Raw genomic sequence first — 14218 nt, forward strand, 5'->3', positions numbered from 1 at the left:
ATGATTCCAATGACCACCTGAGAGAAAAGACTAATGAAGGAAAGCAGCCCTTCCCTTTACATTGGCAGCTTGTCCTACAGTACTATAATACAGTGAGGCTATGTGTGGCTGGTGGCTCTGACTTTATGGAGCTCCACACAGTGCCAGGGACTAGATTACATTTTTACCAGACATTTTACCAGAGAAACAGGAATACTGCAACATCATAGTAACTAATCTGGATAAATGATCATATATCCCTGTCTGTCCCCATTACAGATGTCAGGGGTAGAGAAAAAAGTAGCTAAAGCATCCTTCATACAAGACTGAATCTTCAACTTAACTCCACGTGTAGGACAGTAGCCTATTGCTATCGTGTTTCTCTTATGTTGGGACAAAGCACTGAGATCATGTAAATGTAATGTGGGTCCATTGTGGATGGAGGTTACCTGTACCAGGACTGGAGACAAGAGCATCCCACTGCTGACCCCTGGAGTCAGGTGTGGGTGTAGCCTGTGCACCGATCACTAGGCGACCCACTCATGATTTCAGAGGTCACTGGGTTCATCGTCGTGGGACCTGTTTTGACAGTGAGGGAGTCTTTCTCATTGTTCTTGGTGATGAATAGTAAATACATGTCTGGCGTAGGGTTACACATCTTGGCTTCTCCCTACTTAAATGTTGTTATACTTTGACAATCTGGATATACACTACACAGAGTGTACAAAACATAAAGAACACCTGATTTTTCCATGACATAGACTGACCAGGTGAATCCAGGTGAAAGCTATGATCTGTTATTGATGTCACTTGTTAAATCCACTCCAATTCGTGTAGATGAAGGGAAGGAGACAGGTTAAAGAAGGAATTTTACACCTTGATACAATTGAGACATGGATTGTGTATGTGTGCCATTCAGAGGGTGAATGGACAAGACAAACTATTTGAGTGCCTTTGAACAGGGTATGGTCGTAAGTGCCAGGCGCACCAGTTTGAGTGTGTCAAGAACTGCAATGCTGCTGTTTTTTTTAACGCTCAACAGTTTCCTGTGTGTATCAAGAATGCTCCACCACCAAAAGGACATCCAGCCAACTTGACACAACTGTGGAAAGCATTGGAGTCAACACGGGCCAGCATCCCTGTGGAACACTTACGACACCTTGTAGTCGATGTTCCGACGAATTAAGGCTGTTCTGAGGGCAGAATGGGTTGCAACTCAATATAAGGAAGGTGTTCCTAATGTTTTGTACACTCCGTGTGTCTCTCACATGCGCTAGTGAGTATCTATACTGAACCAAAAATATAAATGCAACATGCAACAATTTCTAAGATTTTACTGAGTTACAGTTCATTTAAGGTCATCAGTCAATTGAAATAAATTCATTAGGCCCTAATCTATGGATTTGACATGACTGGTCAGGGGTGCAGCCATGGGTGGGCCTTGGAAAGCATAGGCCCACCCACTGGGGAGCCAGGCCCAGCCAAACAGAATGAGTTTTTCCCCACAAAAGGGATTTATTACAGACAGAAATACTCCTCAGCACCACTCCATCCCCCACCCCACCCCCCTCCCTGGGCTGGCGTGGTTGTGGTTATGAGGCCGGTAAAACGATGTTGTAGGTAGTTTGTGGTAGAGAAATTAACATGAAATTCTTTGGCAACAACTCCGGTGGACATTCCTGCAGTCATCATGCCAATTGCATGCTCCCTCAAAACTTGATACATCTGATGCATTTTATTGTCCCCAGTACAAGGTGCACCTGTGTAATGATCATGCTGTTTAATCAGCCTCTTGATATACCACATTTGTCAGGTGGATGGATTATCTTGGCGAAGGAGAAATGCTCACCCAACAGGAATGTAAACAAATTTGTCTACAAAAATTTAGCTTAATAAGGTTTTTGTGCATTTGGAACATTTCTGTGATTTTTTTATTTCAGCTCATGAAACATGGGAGCAACATTTTACAGGACCTTGACCCATAGTAGGTCAGCATTCCTGGTTTCCAGTGAGCAGAAATACACATGACCGTCACCCTGACCCAGCATGAACCCTGGGAGCCACACACCTGTGGCCTCAGGGGGGAGGGGGATACAGGCCCCCAGCCCCACTCTTCCTAACCCCGTACAAACTGACATGAAAACAATAAGAGCTCCTCCGGGGCCCCGGAGTCATGTCCTTAACCTGCAGGTCACATTCTGTTCACAGCCAGGAGACAGGAATGTGTTATTCCCCTGAGCTACCACTAGGGTCTGCCCTGCCTGCATTCCTGCTCAATGATGATCAATGGGATCCCTCCCTGGCCTTTAATCCTGTTCTGTACAGACCTGTAATTTGCTGTATAATACTATAAAATAATTCCCCCAAATGTGTTGCTACTGTATACAACGCTTCCTCAAAAAAACACATCTTCAGCACGAGGGCAAGACAAACGGCTTCCTAATATGTGGGTTCAATTCCTGGGGGCATCCAAATGTAAAATGTATGCACACATGACTGTAAGTCGCTTTCGATAAAAGCGTCTGCTAAATGGCATACATTATTTTATTATATTATTGAGGTGAGAGAAACACCTTGAGTGGACAATTGTCCTTACCTTATAGATGTGTGCTTTGTATAATTTTTATTTATTTTATTTAATCTTTATTTAACCAGGTAGGCCAGTTGAGAACAAGTTCTCATTTACAACTGCGACCTGGCCAAGATTAAGCAAAGCAGTGCGACACAAACAACAACACAGAGTTACACATGGAATAAACAAACATACAGTCAATAACACAATAGAAAAAAATCTATATACAGTGTGTGCAAATGAGGTAAGATTAGGGAGGTAAGGCAATAAATAGGCCGTAGTGGCAAAGTAATTACAATATAGCAATTAAACACTGGAGTGATAGATGTGCAGAAGAGGAATGTGCAAGTAGAGGGAATGAGGTAGTTGGATGGGCTATTTACAGATGTGCTATGCACAGGTGCAATGATCTATGAGCTGCTCTGACAGTTGATGCTTAAAGTTAGTAAGGGAGATATGAGTCTCCAGCTCATATCTCATTAATTTAACTACAAATGAGGTATTTGTTTTAATGTTTGGTGAATGGGGAAAATAAAGCCCAGTGTTTCGGCCATTACACATTCCAGATGTCATAAACTAATAGAGAAATACGAGGTCTGTAATTGGCTGGTTTGTGCTGGCCACGGCTGAAGGCACAAAAAATACACTGAAACAACCTATTCCCCCTCAGCAGACTGAAAAGATTTTTCATGGGTCCTCAGATCCTCAAAAGGTTCTACCTGACTGGTTGCATCACTGCCTGGTATGGTAACTGCTCAGCCTCCGACCGCAAGGCACTACAGAGGGTAGTACGTACGGCCCAGTACATCACTGGGGCCAAGCTTCCTGCTATCCAGGACCTCTATACCAGGCAGTGTCAGAGGAAGGCCCTAAAAATTGTCAAAGACTCCAGCCACCCTTGTCATAGGCTGTTCTCTCTGCTACCGAATGGCAAGCGGTACCGGAGCGCCAAGTCTAGGTCCAAAAGGCTTCTCAACAGCTTCTATCCCCAAGCCATAAGACTCCTGAACAGCTAGTCAAATGGCTACCGAGACTATTTGCATTGCCCCTCCCCCCCCCCCCCCCCCTCTTTTTGACTCTGTACCGGTACCCCGTGTATATAGCCTCGCTATTGTTATTTTACTGCTGCTCTTTAATTATTTGTTACTTTTATTTCTTATTTTTTACTTATCAATTTTTTACTTAGCATGTATTTTTTTCTTAAAACTGCATTGTTGGTTAAGGGCTTGTCAGTAAGCATTTCACTATAAGGTCTACACCTGTTGTATTCGGCGCGTGTGACAAATACCATTTGATTTGATTTGATTTGAAACAGGAAAACAACTAGCCTCCATTTCCTCTGTCAGTCCCAGGATTGCTCCGTAACTCTCCTCTGTTTATGGACATAGAGGGGGCTATGAAATGATTAGGAGTGCAATGCAAATACCCTCCTCCTCCTCCCTTTCTCTCTCTCTCTCCACCAATTCATCCATTCCCTCACAGCACTGTAGCATTCCTTCACAGTTATATTATTTTACGGTTATCAAGACCCTGCTTGCACTGTATTTGAATGACCTTTGGATGTTCTCTTTTCCAACTAAAGATACATCGTGTTTCTGTCTGCACCTGATCAGGATCTGAGTCAGTGTGTGAAGACTGTGAAGTAGAGAGAGAATGTGTGGTCAGTTGAATGACAGCGCTGACAGGCTGTGTATGGGATATAGATGAGAAAGAAAGATTGTGGCTTCTCAGAGCCATGATGTGATTGGCAAACTCTCTGGTTCTCTGGTTTCTATTGGCTGAATTTCTGAGTTTCTCTCGTCTGACTCACACAAGACCTGTGTGTGCTGTGTTAATGTGCTGATGCAGATGCTGGCAGTGGTTCTGTTCATGGTTACCAAGATATCTGATCTGGTGTCTTGGAAGCTTGTGGTTATATTCAAACTATGATGCATATTTGAGACTGTTAGTTGCATGAATACTCATAATAAGGTTTGTATGTCAAAACTGCTCACATTAGGGTATGATCATAAATATTTTCCATTATAAGGTTTTAATACAAATCTGATGCCACAAATTGGATTACAGAGAGAGTCATTATTCTTACATTGGAAAGTGAAGATGTTGTTGTACAACACAGCTGCACCTCATGCTGTTGGACATTTAGAGAGAGAAAAGGTTTAAAGATGGAAACTGTATATTATGGTCTGATAATTGCTGTCATGACTTTCCGTAAGCATTGAAGCAGCTCTTCCAAACCTCACAAATCAGACCCAAACTCATCCCTGTAAGACATTGGAGTTCAACTCTATCTGACATGAAATCAAAGAGAAAGCTTGTTTCTACTTAATGTGGTTTCGAGGGAAGTTATTCAGCTTACTGGCTCTACCAAGAGACTAGCTGGTGTTCTTCATGTCCCATTATTTTTTTATAAACAAATGTGGTCTCCCATCCAAATACTAACCAGACCCAACCCTGCTTAGGTACCAAGATCAGGCATGTTCAGGGTGGTATGGCCACAAGTGTATTTTTTTTACCCCATTTTCTCCCCGAATTACAACCTTGGCTAATCCTTGCAACTCCCTTAAATGGGCTCTGGAGAGACGAAGGTCGAGTCATACGAAACATGACCCGCCTGGCCGCTCTACTTCTTATCACACTGCTCGCTTAACCCGGTAAGCCTGCCACACCAATAGAAAGTATGTTGCTGGGTGACTGACCGGTCTCTGTTTGTGTGTCCCTGTCAGATGTAAATGAGTGTGAGGAGACTAACGGCGGTTGTGAGGCTCTGTGCTGCAACACCATCGGCAGCTTCTACTGCAAGTGTCCTTCTGGTGAGCAGCTGAAGGACGACGGCAGGACCTGCCAAGGTGAGTCCATTCACTACCACAACCACCACCAACACAACCACCGCCACAACTACCGTCACAACCACCGCCACAACCACAACCACCACCACAGCTAAAAACAAAACACCAGTCTCAACGTTAACAGTGAAGAGGTCGACTCCGGGATGCTGGCCTTCTAGGCAGAGTTCCTCTGTCCAGTGTCTGTGTTCTTTTTGCCCATCTTAATCTTTTCTTTTTATTGGTCAGTCTGAGATATGGCTTTTTCTTTGCAACTCTGCCTAGAAGGCCAGCATCCCAGAGTCGCCTCTTCACTGTTGACGTTGAGACTGGTGTTTTGCGGGTACTATTTAATGAAGCTGCCAGTTGAGGACTTGTGAGGCGTCTGTTTCTCAAACTAGACACTCTAATGTACTTGTCTTCTTGCTCAGTTGTGCACCGGGGCCTCCCGCTCCTCTTTCTATTCTGGTTAGAACCAGTTTGCGCTGTTCTGTGAAGGGAGTAGTACACAGCATTGTACGAGATCTTCAGTTTCTTGGCAGTTTCATGGAATAGTTTCTTGGCAGTTTCATGGAATAGCCTTTATTTCTCAAAACAAGAATAGACTGACGAGTTTCAGAAGAAAGTTCTTTGTTTCTGGCCATTTTGAGCCTGTAATCGAACCCACAAATGCTGATGCTCCAGATACTCAACTAGTCTAAAGACGGCCAGTTTTATTGCTTCTTTAATCAGAGCAACAGTTTTCAGCTGTGCTAACATAATTGCAAAATGGTTTTCTAATGATCAATTAGCCTTTTAAAATGATAGACTTGGATTAGCTAACACAACGTGCCATTGGAACACAGGAGTGATGGTTGCTGATAATGGGCCTCTGTACGCCTATGTAGATATTCCATAAAAAAGTCTGCCGTTTCCAGCTACAATAGTCATTTACAACATTAACCACGTCTACACCGTATTTCTGATCAATTTGATGTTATTTTAAATGGACAAAAAATGTGCTTTTCTTCCAAAAACAAGAACATTTCTAAGTGCCCCCAAACTTTTGAATGGTAGTGTATGTGAATAGCTAACCCCATAGGGATGGTGAGTGCATTCCTACTGTATGACTGCCCATCTCTATAGACAGTGCTGAGCTGTCTGAGATGTGGCATGTTTACAGGCCTGTCCCAGAAGCATTCTGTTAACACACATCTAATTGATTCAATCAGTGAAAGAAGAAAGTAAACAGACTTGGAAGACAACACACACATCGCTGCATTGGCAAAGGCTTTTTACAATGAATATTTATTATTCAAAGCCATTCAGCTATTGGATGTTATTGGATTTCCCTGTAATGATGAAAATCTTATTTAAACTTCATTGTCTTGAAGAAAAACAAAAAGCTGAAATGAAAATAGAAATGTAGAACGCAGAGTTGTTGCCCTTTTAAAGCTCCTGATCTTATTATTGGCTGGTGCTTTGTTTTGAATGAGCAGTGCTGATGTGAATGGTTCAGATCAGAGAGGGGTATGCCAACACTAACCAGTCGCATGCTGAGCTGGGTATAGCCGTGTCAACACTCTCCCGGTCATGACCACTGCATGTCGGAGGGCAGAGGGGCACTGCAGGGTTGGGAGGGTGTGGGGATTGTAAGCCCACTCTTGGCACAGCCTGGACACTGTGTGTGTGTGTGTGTGTATATGTGTGTGTGCGGTGCGTGAATGCGTGAATGACTAGAAACATTTTATAGGCAGATTGAGGCACACCTCTCTCTCTCCAAAACCAACACATAATAAATGTCTCGTTTAGTGAGTGCACGGCATTTAAAGTAAAGGTCTCTCACAGGGAGGGGTGTTGATAGAATGTGTTATTCAGAGAGGATTTATTGCATTTGGTCTTTATGTTACTGATAGGGCTCAAAGGACCTATCCTCTTTCATGCTTATCTTATTGCTGCCTGCTCCCACTCTCTACCTGGCATTGCCCACTTATGTTTGAAATCTCTGCCAGCCCTTTCAAAGATGTTCACACTTATATGTGTGGGTGCTTATATTTGTCCTTCTTCACACGTGCAAGTATGTTTGGTACACATGTGTGAATTGGAAATGGGTTTTCTTGCATATCCCAACTCCCCCTTAGAGTTGTGTCATGGCCAGGGTCAGCCATTATCAACAGAGACCCTGGAGCAATTAGAGTTAAGTGCCTTGCTCAAGGGCACATCAACAATCTTTTTTTCCTTTGTCGGCTTGGGGATTCAAACTAGCGACCTTTCAGTTACTGGCCCAATGCTCTAACCGCTAGGCTACTTGCCTCCCCGTGTGTGTTTGTGTGTGTGCGTGCGTGTGTGAGATAAAGAGAGTCTGTGTGTCAGTGTGTGCTTGTGACTGTGTGTGTGTGTTCTTTCCACTTTATCAGTTTCCGTTTTTCTGTCTGGGCTTGACGATTCTCCTGAGATGCTTGTATGTAATGTGGCTACTGCAGTACAGTTTGTATTTTTTTTAAAGCAGTGCATGAAATACCTCTCATATATAGTGTCAGAGCAGCTTCAGAGTTTTTCACAGTTCTTTATATAAAGACCTGTCTTGGTCCAGCCTCCACTGCTTAGATGTATATGTTGGCAAGGGATACGAGTCTCTGCCCTGAGCTCCTGAGTAGATAGGGTCACTGCAAGATGAATTAGTCTCTCTGATGTTAGGTTTCTAAATATCAAATTGTACCCTTGTACTTTGGCGATTATTCCTTACATACATTTCAATATCAAAAGAAAAGTTTTCACATTCCTTATAGTACCTGCATGCCATGTCCTATAAATCTATCACATTCTTTCACATACATGAGGCTTTGAAGTGGAAGGAAAAGTATCGGCAACTGTACTCATAAATCACTCTCATTTTTTATATTGGCTTTTTAACACTCAGGATACTGTATTTTCTGTCAAAATACAATTACATGTGTGATCATGGGCCTGGACATGTGGGCTACCTTGAGGGGAGGAGGGGGAGAAGAAGGGGGAGAGGAGGTGGAGAGGAGAGGGAGAAGTAGGAGGGGAAAGAGGAGGGCCTTTAATGTGCTGGACATTGGAGACAGACATGATGGAGGAGTCAGGGAAGAAGGGATACACTAAAAAGAGAGAGAGGTACAGGGGGAGGGAGGACAAATCAAGAGAGGCAGAGGGAGCAAGAAGTTGTTCTGCCTCATACAATATGGGACTGGAAAGAAACATCTTAACAGAGTTTGTTATTATTTTATAAGTTCATGTCTGGTTTTACAGTATCTCAAGCTCAGTATTTTAGTTGTAATTTTGTATATTGCATGTGGGCTTATCTTAGTATTTTTGGGGCATAAAGACCTTTTTTGAATCTATGAGGCTAAGTATATATTAGTAGTTCTTAGTTATGGCGTTGTCAGGATGGTTGATGCTCCTCGTGGGGTGTTTTGGGGCACATATTGAACCAGTCTTGGGCTCTAACAATGTGTACCACCGCTATCATAGAAGGATTTGCTATATGCCTAACTGCTTCCATGCATACAATGGGTACAACATTGGGTATCATGTACCAGGTGAGTGCTACAGTACATTCCACATTTATGTGGTTATGTCTACCCTTGCATGGACAATACTGCCTGTAAATGATATCTCAGTGGGTTTATGTCATGTGGAGGTACAGACTGTTACACTGTTGTTGGCTTGGAGTCATTGTAACTGAACGAAAAAATACCTAATGATTAAAAGCTGATCTGGGTTAAGCTTTCCTCTAAAGAATCTTTTGATCCAGATCATTAGACCTAGGCTTGAACATTACTTTCAGTTGGATCACAGGTGTATTAACGTACATCATATCTCATGTCATGTCATGTCTTGCACGGCAAAGCAGACAGATTCTCAGTGTTATCAGTCCACTCCTACTGTAGCGATGTCAGGGCTGGTGCCCTTGTGTGTAGCCTAGCACTACCCACATGACTTCAGTAGAAGATCGGAACACGGGAGGCTTCCACTTATCAGTGGAGAGATAACCAATGTTTGGTAATAATTACACAAATATGACAGATCTTGTCAGTAAAAGTAATGACTGCAGCTCTGGAAGATGGACAGTCATATCTAGGTTTAGGTGGCTAGGTCCAATGATCTACATGTACATGCGCACAGTATCTGGCGCCATAAATGAGATGCACCATGAATCTATTTAGGTGGGACTTGCGAAGCAAAAAATAAAATCTTCATCATACTTCTTCTTCTTCTGCACGCTACTCCTCTTACACCAGTGTTTACACAAACTCGGCCCCCGGGACCACAAGGTGTGCAAGTTTTGTTTTTTGCCCTAGCACTACACAGCATATTCAAATAATCAACTAATCATCAAGCTTCAATTATTTGAATCAGCTGTGTAGTGTTAAGGGCAAAAACCAAAACGTGCACCCCTTGGGGTCCCGAGGACTGAGTTTGGGTAAACACTGTCTTACATCGTTTAAGTTAGAAATGCCATTCAAACTTTAAAATGTCTGGAATAGTACTTGCATTTGATATTATTTAAACTATAATGTTTTTGTCTTTCTTTTTGTCCTCTTCATTCACTTTAGTGTATTTTTTCAACATTCTAAAGTTCCCCGTTGTGACATCATCACTTCCAACTTCCATTCACTGTAAATGCAACATCAGCTACTTTGACCACTTTGACAAACACTTACACCAAATGTTAGTGTATGACATCTTCCTCTACTTCTCTGCTATTCAAATCTGAAATAATAACATGATTATCTGGTACCGATCAAACGTTACAGCTGTTTAAGTGACCGCATCAACAACATTTTCTGTAACTTTTTATAAACTGCTGACATTTTGACCACTTATCCAACAAGTTAGACACAAACTTAGGGGGTATGACATCTTGGTCTAGTTCTCTGCTATTCAAATCTGGAATCGGAACAGAAATATCTCCTACATATCTAATGACACAGCTCTTTTAGTAAACGCATCAACAACTTTTTGTCTTAATTTTTTCATACAACTGCCGTTTTGACCGCTTTCCAAGCACTTTAGACAAGGAATTAGAGGGTATGATGTCATGGTCTACTTCTCTGCTACCAATCAAGAGGTACAGCTGTTTTAGTAACTACATCAACTAATTTTGCAAACTAATTTTGCTAATTTTTAACTTCCCACTGTTGAATGAACTGCCATGGAACTTATTAGAACTTTCAAATTACAATAATCGGGGAGCACATTTTAATCATTAAACAAAGAGTCAAAATTGTGACTAACTAACAATCACACACACAATCACCCCCCCCCCCCCCCACACACACACACACACAGAAACAAAATGTAAAACATTTAAAAGAGTTAAATGCAGGCCCAGCTATTTTTCTTAATGGATAATCACCATCTAGTTTATTGCTTTTGATTAATATCACAGAACTGAGAATCAGCTAGAAATCCATGTCGATTTCATGCTTAATTGCAGAAATTATGGAAAAATCCCAAACTGTTTTTTTTCCATGAAGAGGGAAGGCAACAGTGTGATCAAGGCTGTGGTGGGTACTGGCCTAATGGCTGCTGTAAGCCAGTGGCAGCTGAGGCTTTGGCTCCATTCTCTGTGGGGTCATGTTTTAGACATGGAAACCAGCCTGGAAGGCTTTTATAGTGCGCTATAGTCCATCGGGAAAGAGCTCCACATCTTTGGAGTGATTTCATTAAAAACCAAAACCAAACAAAAGCATGCTGCTTGGACGGAAAAGAGAGCACTCCTACAGTATGCCTGCCAGCTTTCCTGAATGGAACCGAGCTGAAGTTTGGCAGCAGTTTGGAGCTGAATTGGTGTAATGTGTAGGGCATGTACTCTCTCCCAAACACCATCGTAAAAGATGTGGGAACTCCATGTCCTGAGGTGCCTCCAATGGGAGTGGATGGGTTCATCTATAGACAGAGCATAGAGATGAGGAATACTGGTAGTGTAGGATGTACAGTACAGTAAGGACTGCTATAGTTGCATGCTTCTCTAACCCACTGCACAGTGCACACTATGGCTTGGCTAAAGTGTGGTTCTGAATATACAGTATTTACATATGTTCTGTTACAAGCAGCCAGGCCAAGAAGAAATATACATAATATCTCCCCTCCATTGTGTGGGTACTGTATCCCCAGGGGAGGGCTGCTGTTCCCTCCCGGAATCCCAGGCCCACTGTGATCATTGCTGTTCTGGAGGTGGTCACAGGTTGTTTGTGTGTCCTTCTGGCTGCTCTGGGTTAGCGTGTAATGATGGCGATGGAGCACAGCTGTACCAGTCCAGATCCCTCATAGCGTGCCACCAGCCATAGCTTTGGAAGGGGAGGGGGTACTCTGGGCTCTCTCCTTCTGGTACTGTCTCTCTGGATCTCATCTCCTCCTCCATGGCTCCAAGTGCATGAAAGAGAACGCTTGATCATGTTAGGCACAGTTAAGTTACCATTGTAAAAGAGGATGTGCCAGCATGACAGTGTATTGACATTAGCCACAATGGCTACATTATTGTTCTGATTGAGGAGTCTGTTGTTGTTATGGGGGATTTTATGTGTGATGAATCTTCATTATTGCTGAATATTACACCTCGAATTGCCTTCAGTGCATAACACATGATTTCACAATTGCGTAATGTTCACAATGCAAAGCACTGTGACATAATAAGAAGCACACAATGGGAGGGGGTAACGTTACAGAAACGGTCTTCCTTTCTTTCCTTTAGTTTTTTCACAGAGGTACAGCTGAATTCTTGAAATAGTTTCTTTTTGAAAATAAATGCTTTGTGAGTGGACTTACTGAACTCATCTGAGCAGCTCATAACTCACTCTGCCTCATTTATTTAAGCTGGCACCAACCATCAGTCATTTTATGGTGTGTTATTTATTTTACAGACAGTCAGCGTGGCCAAAAACTGTTCACACTCACCTTTTAACGTTTCAATATGCTGACAACCCAAAATACATCATAGTGATTCACATCCCTAATATAATTACTGTACTAGACTTGAACACTGCAGATATATTATGTGTGTGTGTGCGCATGTGTACATGCTTGCGTGAGAGAGAGAGAGAGAGAGAGAGAGAGAGAGAGAGAGAGAGAGAGAGAGAGAGAGAGAGAGAGAGAGAGAGAGAGAGAGAGAGAGAGAGAGAGAGAGAGAGAGAGAGAGAGAGAGAGAGAGAGAGAGAGAGAGAGAGAGAGAGAGAGAGAGCAATAAGTAACGTGTGAACAGGGAATGTTTTCAACAGTTTGATGTACTATATTTTCTTGTTGAGTGTCTCATGGGGATTAATGTCTTAATTGCCGTGTTGGTGGTGGCAGACAGAATGTTACTCGTAAAAAACAGAACGGGTCACCTCTGATCTCACTGTGGGTCTGGCCTTCACTTTTTGGTTTACTTTTGACCCTTACATGAGCCATGCCCCTGAGACTGAGAGACAGAGTAAAGGAATTTTGTGGGGGATTTAAAAGTTCAGTAGTTGTTACACATGGAGGATTTGTTTGGGCACTGATGCACCGGCGGAGGATCTGTCCCCTCATCCATCTTCCTCCTCCTTCTTAGAGGAGCGTATCTTTCTCCTAAAGCTGTGTTTAATTTCACGTTTCAGATAATGGAATCTTTCTGGAGTTTACTCTCCAGGAGTACTTTGCTGATAATGAGACAGCATTTAGGACAATTGCTCTAATTTGTGTGTGCGTGTGCGCGTGTGGTGCATGCCCTGCAGATATTGATGAGTGCCAGGTCCACAACGGTGGCTGCCAGCACGGTTGCGTGAACTCCAGGGGCTCTTATCACTGTGAATGTAACCCAGGCTCTCGACTCCATGTGGATGGACGCACCTGCATTGGTGAGTAATATTAGCAACCAGCGGCCCATGAACCTGATAACCCTATGTCATGCATCATCATCATGATATATAAACCACAAACATATTGTGTCATTCAAGTCAGTGGAAGCTTTTGGAAAACCCAGGGTCTAGGTATGAGTAAGTCTAGTCCTCATGAAAGGGAAAGGAAATGGGATACATAGTCAGTTGTACAACTGAATGCATTCAACTGAAATGTGTCTTCTGCATTTAGCCCAACCCCCCTGAATCAGACTACAGTATAGAAAGGTCTCAGTTCAGTTGAAAAGATTGTCTTTCTCAGTCTCAACTTGCACAGCAAGGAATGTATACAGAGCGTCATCTCTGACGTTTAGAATGGAAATGTATGCTGCTTTTCTTGGCTTTAAGACAATGTATATGATATGAGAGAGGATAGAGAGGAGGACCCTAGTGTCACTGACTATCTGTTGTATGACGGCTGCGGTGTGGTGATAATGACTGACTGCACTAATAATCACAGTGCTCAAGTGGACTGTCTCAGGGTTGATGCTTATCTGTGAGGTTGCATATCGTTCTCTTGATGGCGGTCTGGGAACTGTGCTGTACCACTGGATGAGTGAGTGAGTGAGTGAGTGAGTGAGTGAGTGAGTGAGTGAGTGAGTGAGTGAGTGAGTGAGTGAGTGAGTGAGTGAGTGAGTGAGTGAGTGAGTGAGTGAGTGAGTGAGTGAGTGAGTGAGTGAGTGAGATAGAGAGAGAGAGAGAGAGAGGAAGAGAGAGAGAGAGAGAGAGAGAGAGAGAGAGAGAGAGAGAGAGAGAGAGAGAGATGCATACCAATAGCCACAGAGGCAGTAGAGGAAGGGAACACCAGATGTCTTCCCATATCAATTCAACATATCAGTTATTTTTTGATATCCAGCATATGGTTTGACTGGAGAGGTCAGTCTTAACAAGCAGAGCATGTGGATGCATAAAGTGTCCAGTCAGTTTATCAAAACACCATTAGAGGAGGAGGTCAGTCAGAGGCTGGGCCTGGTGTTTTC

At 42.9% G+C, this 14218-nt stretch overlaps 1 protein-coding gene across 1 annotated transcript in view; it reads left to right on the top strand.

Moving 5' to 3' along the window:
• The window catches only part of LOC120064712 (multiple epidermal growth factor-like domains protein 6), an 82860-nt gene that overhangs the window by 56198 nt on the left and 12444 nt on the right, over positions 1–14218 (top strand). Inside the window, exons 5-6 of the mRNA XM_039015331.1 lie at positions 5278–5400; positions 13077–13199. Of these exons, the coding sequence (XP_038871259.1) occupies positions 5278–5400; positions 13077–13199 (246 nt within the window). The remainder of the gene's footprint in view (positions 1–5277; positions 5401–13076; positions 13200–14218) is intronic.

Source organism: Salvelinus namaycush, chromosome 20, assembly GCF_016432855.1.
Source record: "Salvelinus namaycush isolate Seneca chromosome 20, SaNama_1.0, whole genome shotgun sequence".
NCBI lineage: Eukaryota > Metazoa > Chordata > Actinopteri > Salmoniformes > Salmonidae > Salvelinus > Salvelinus namaycush.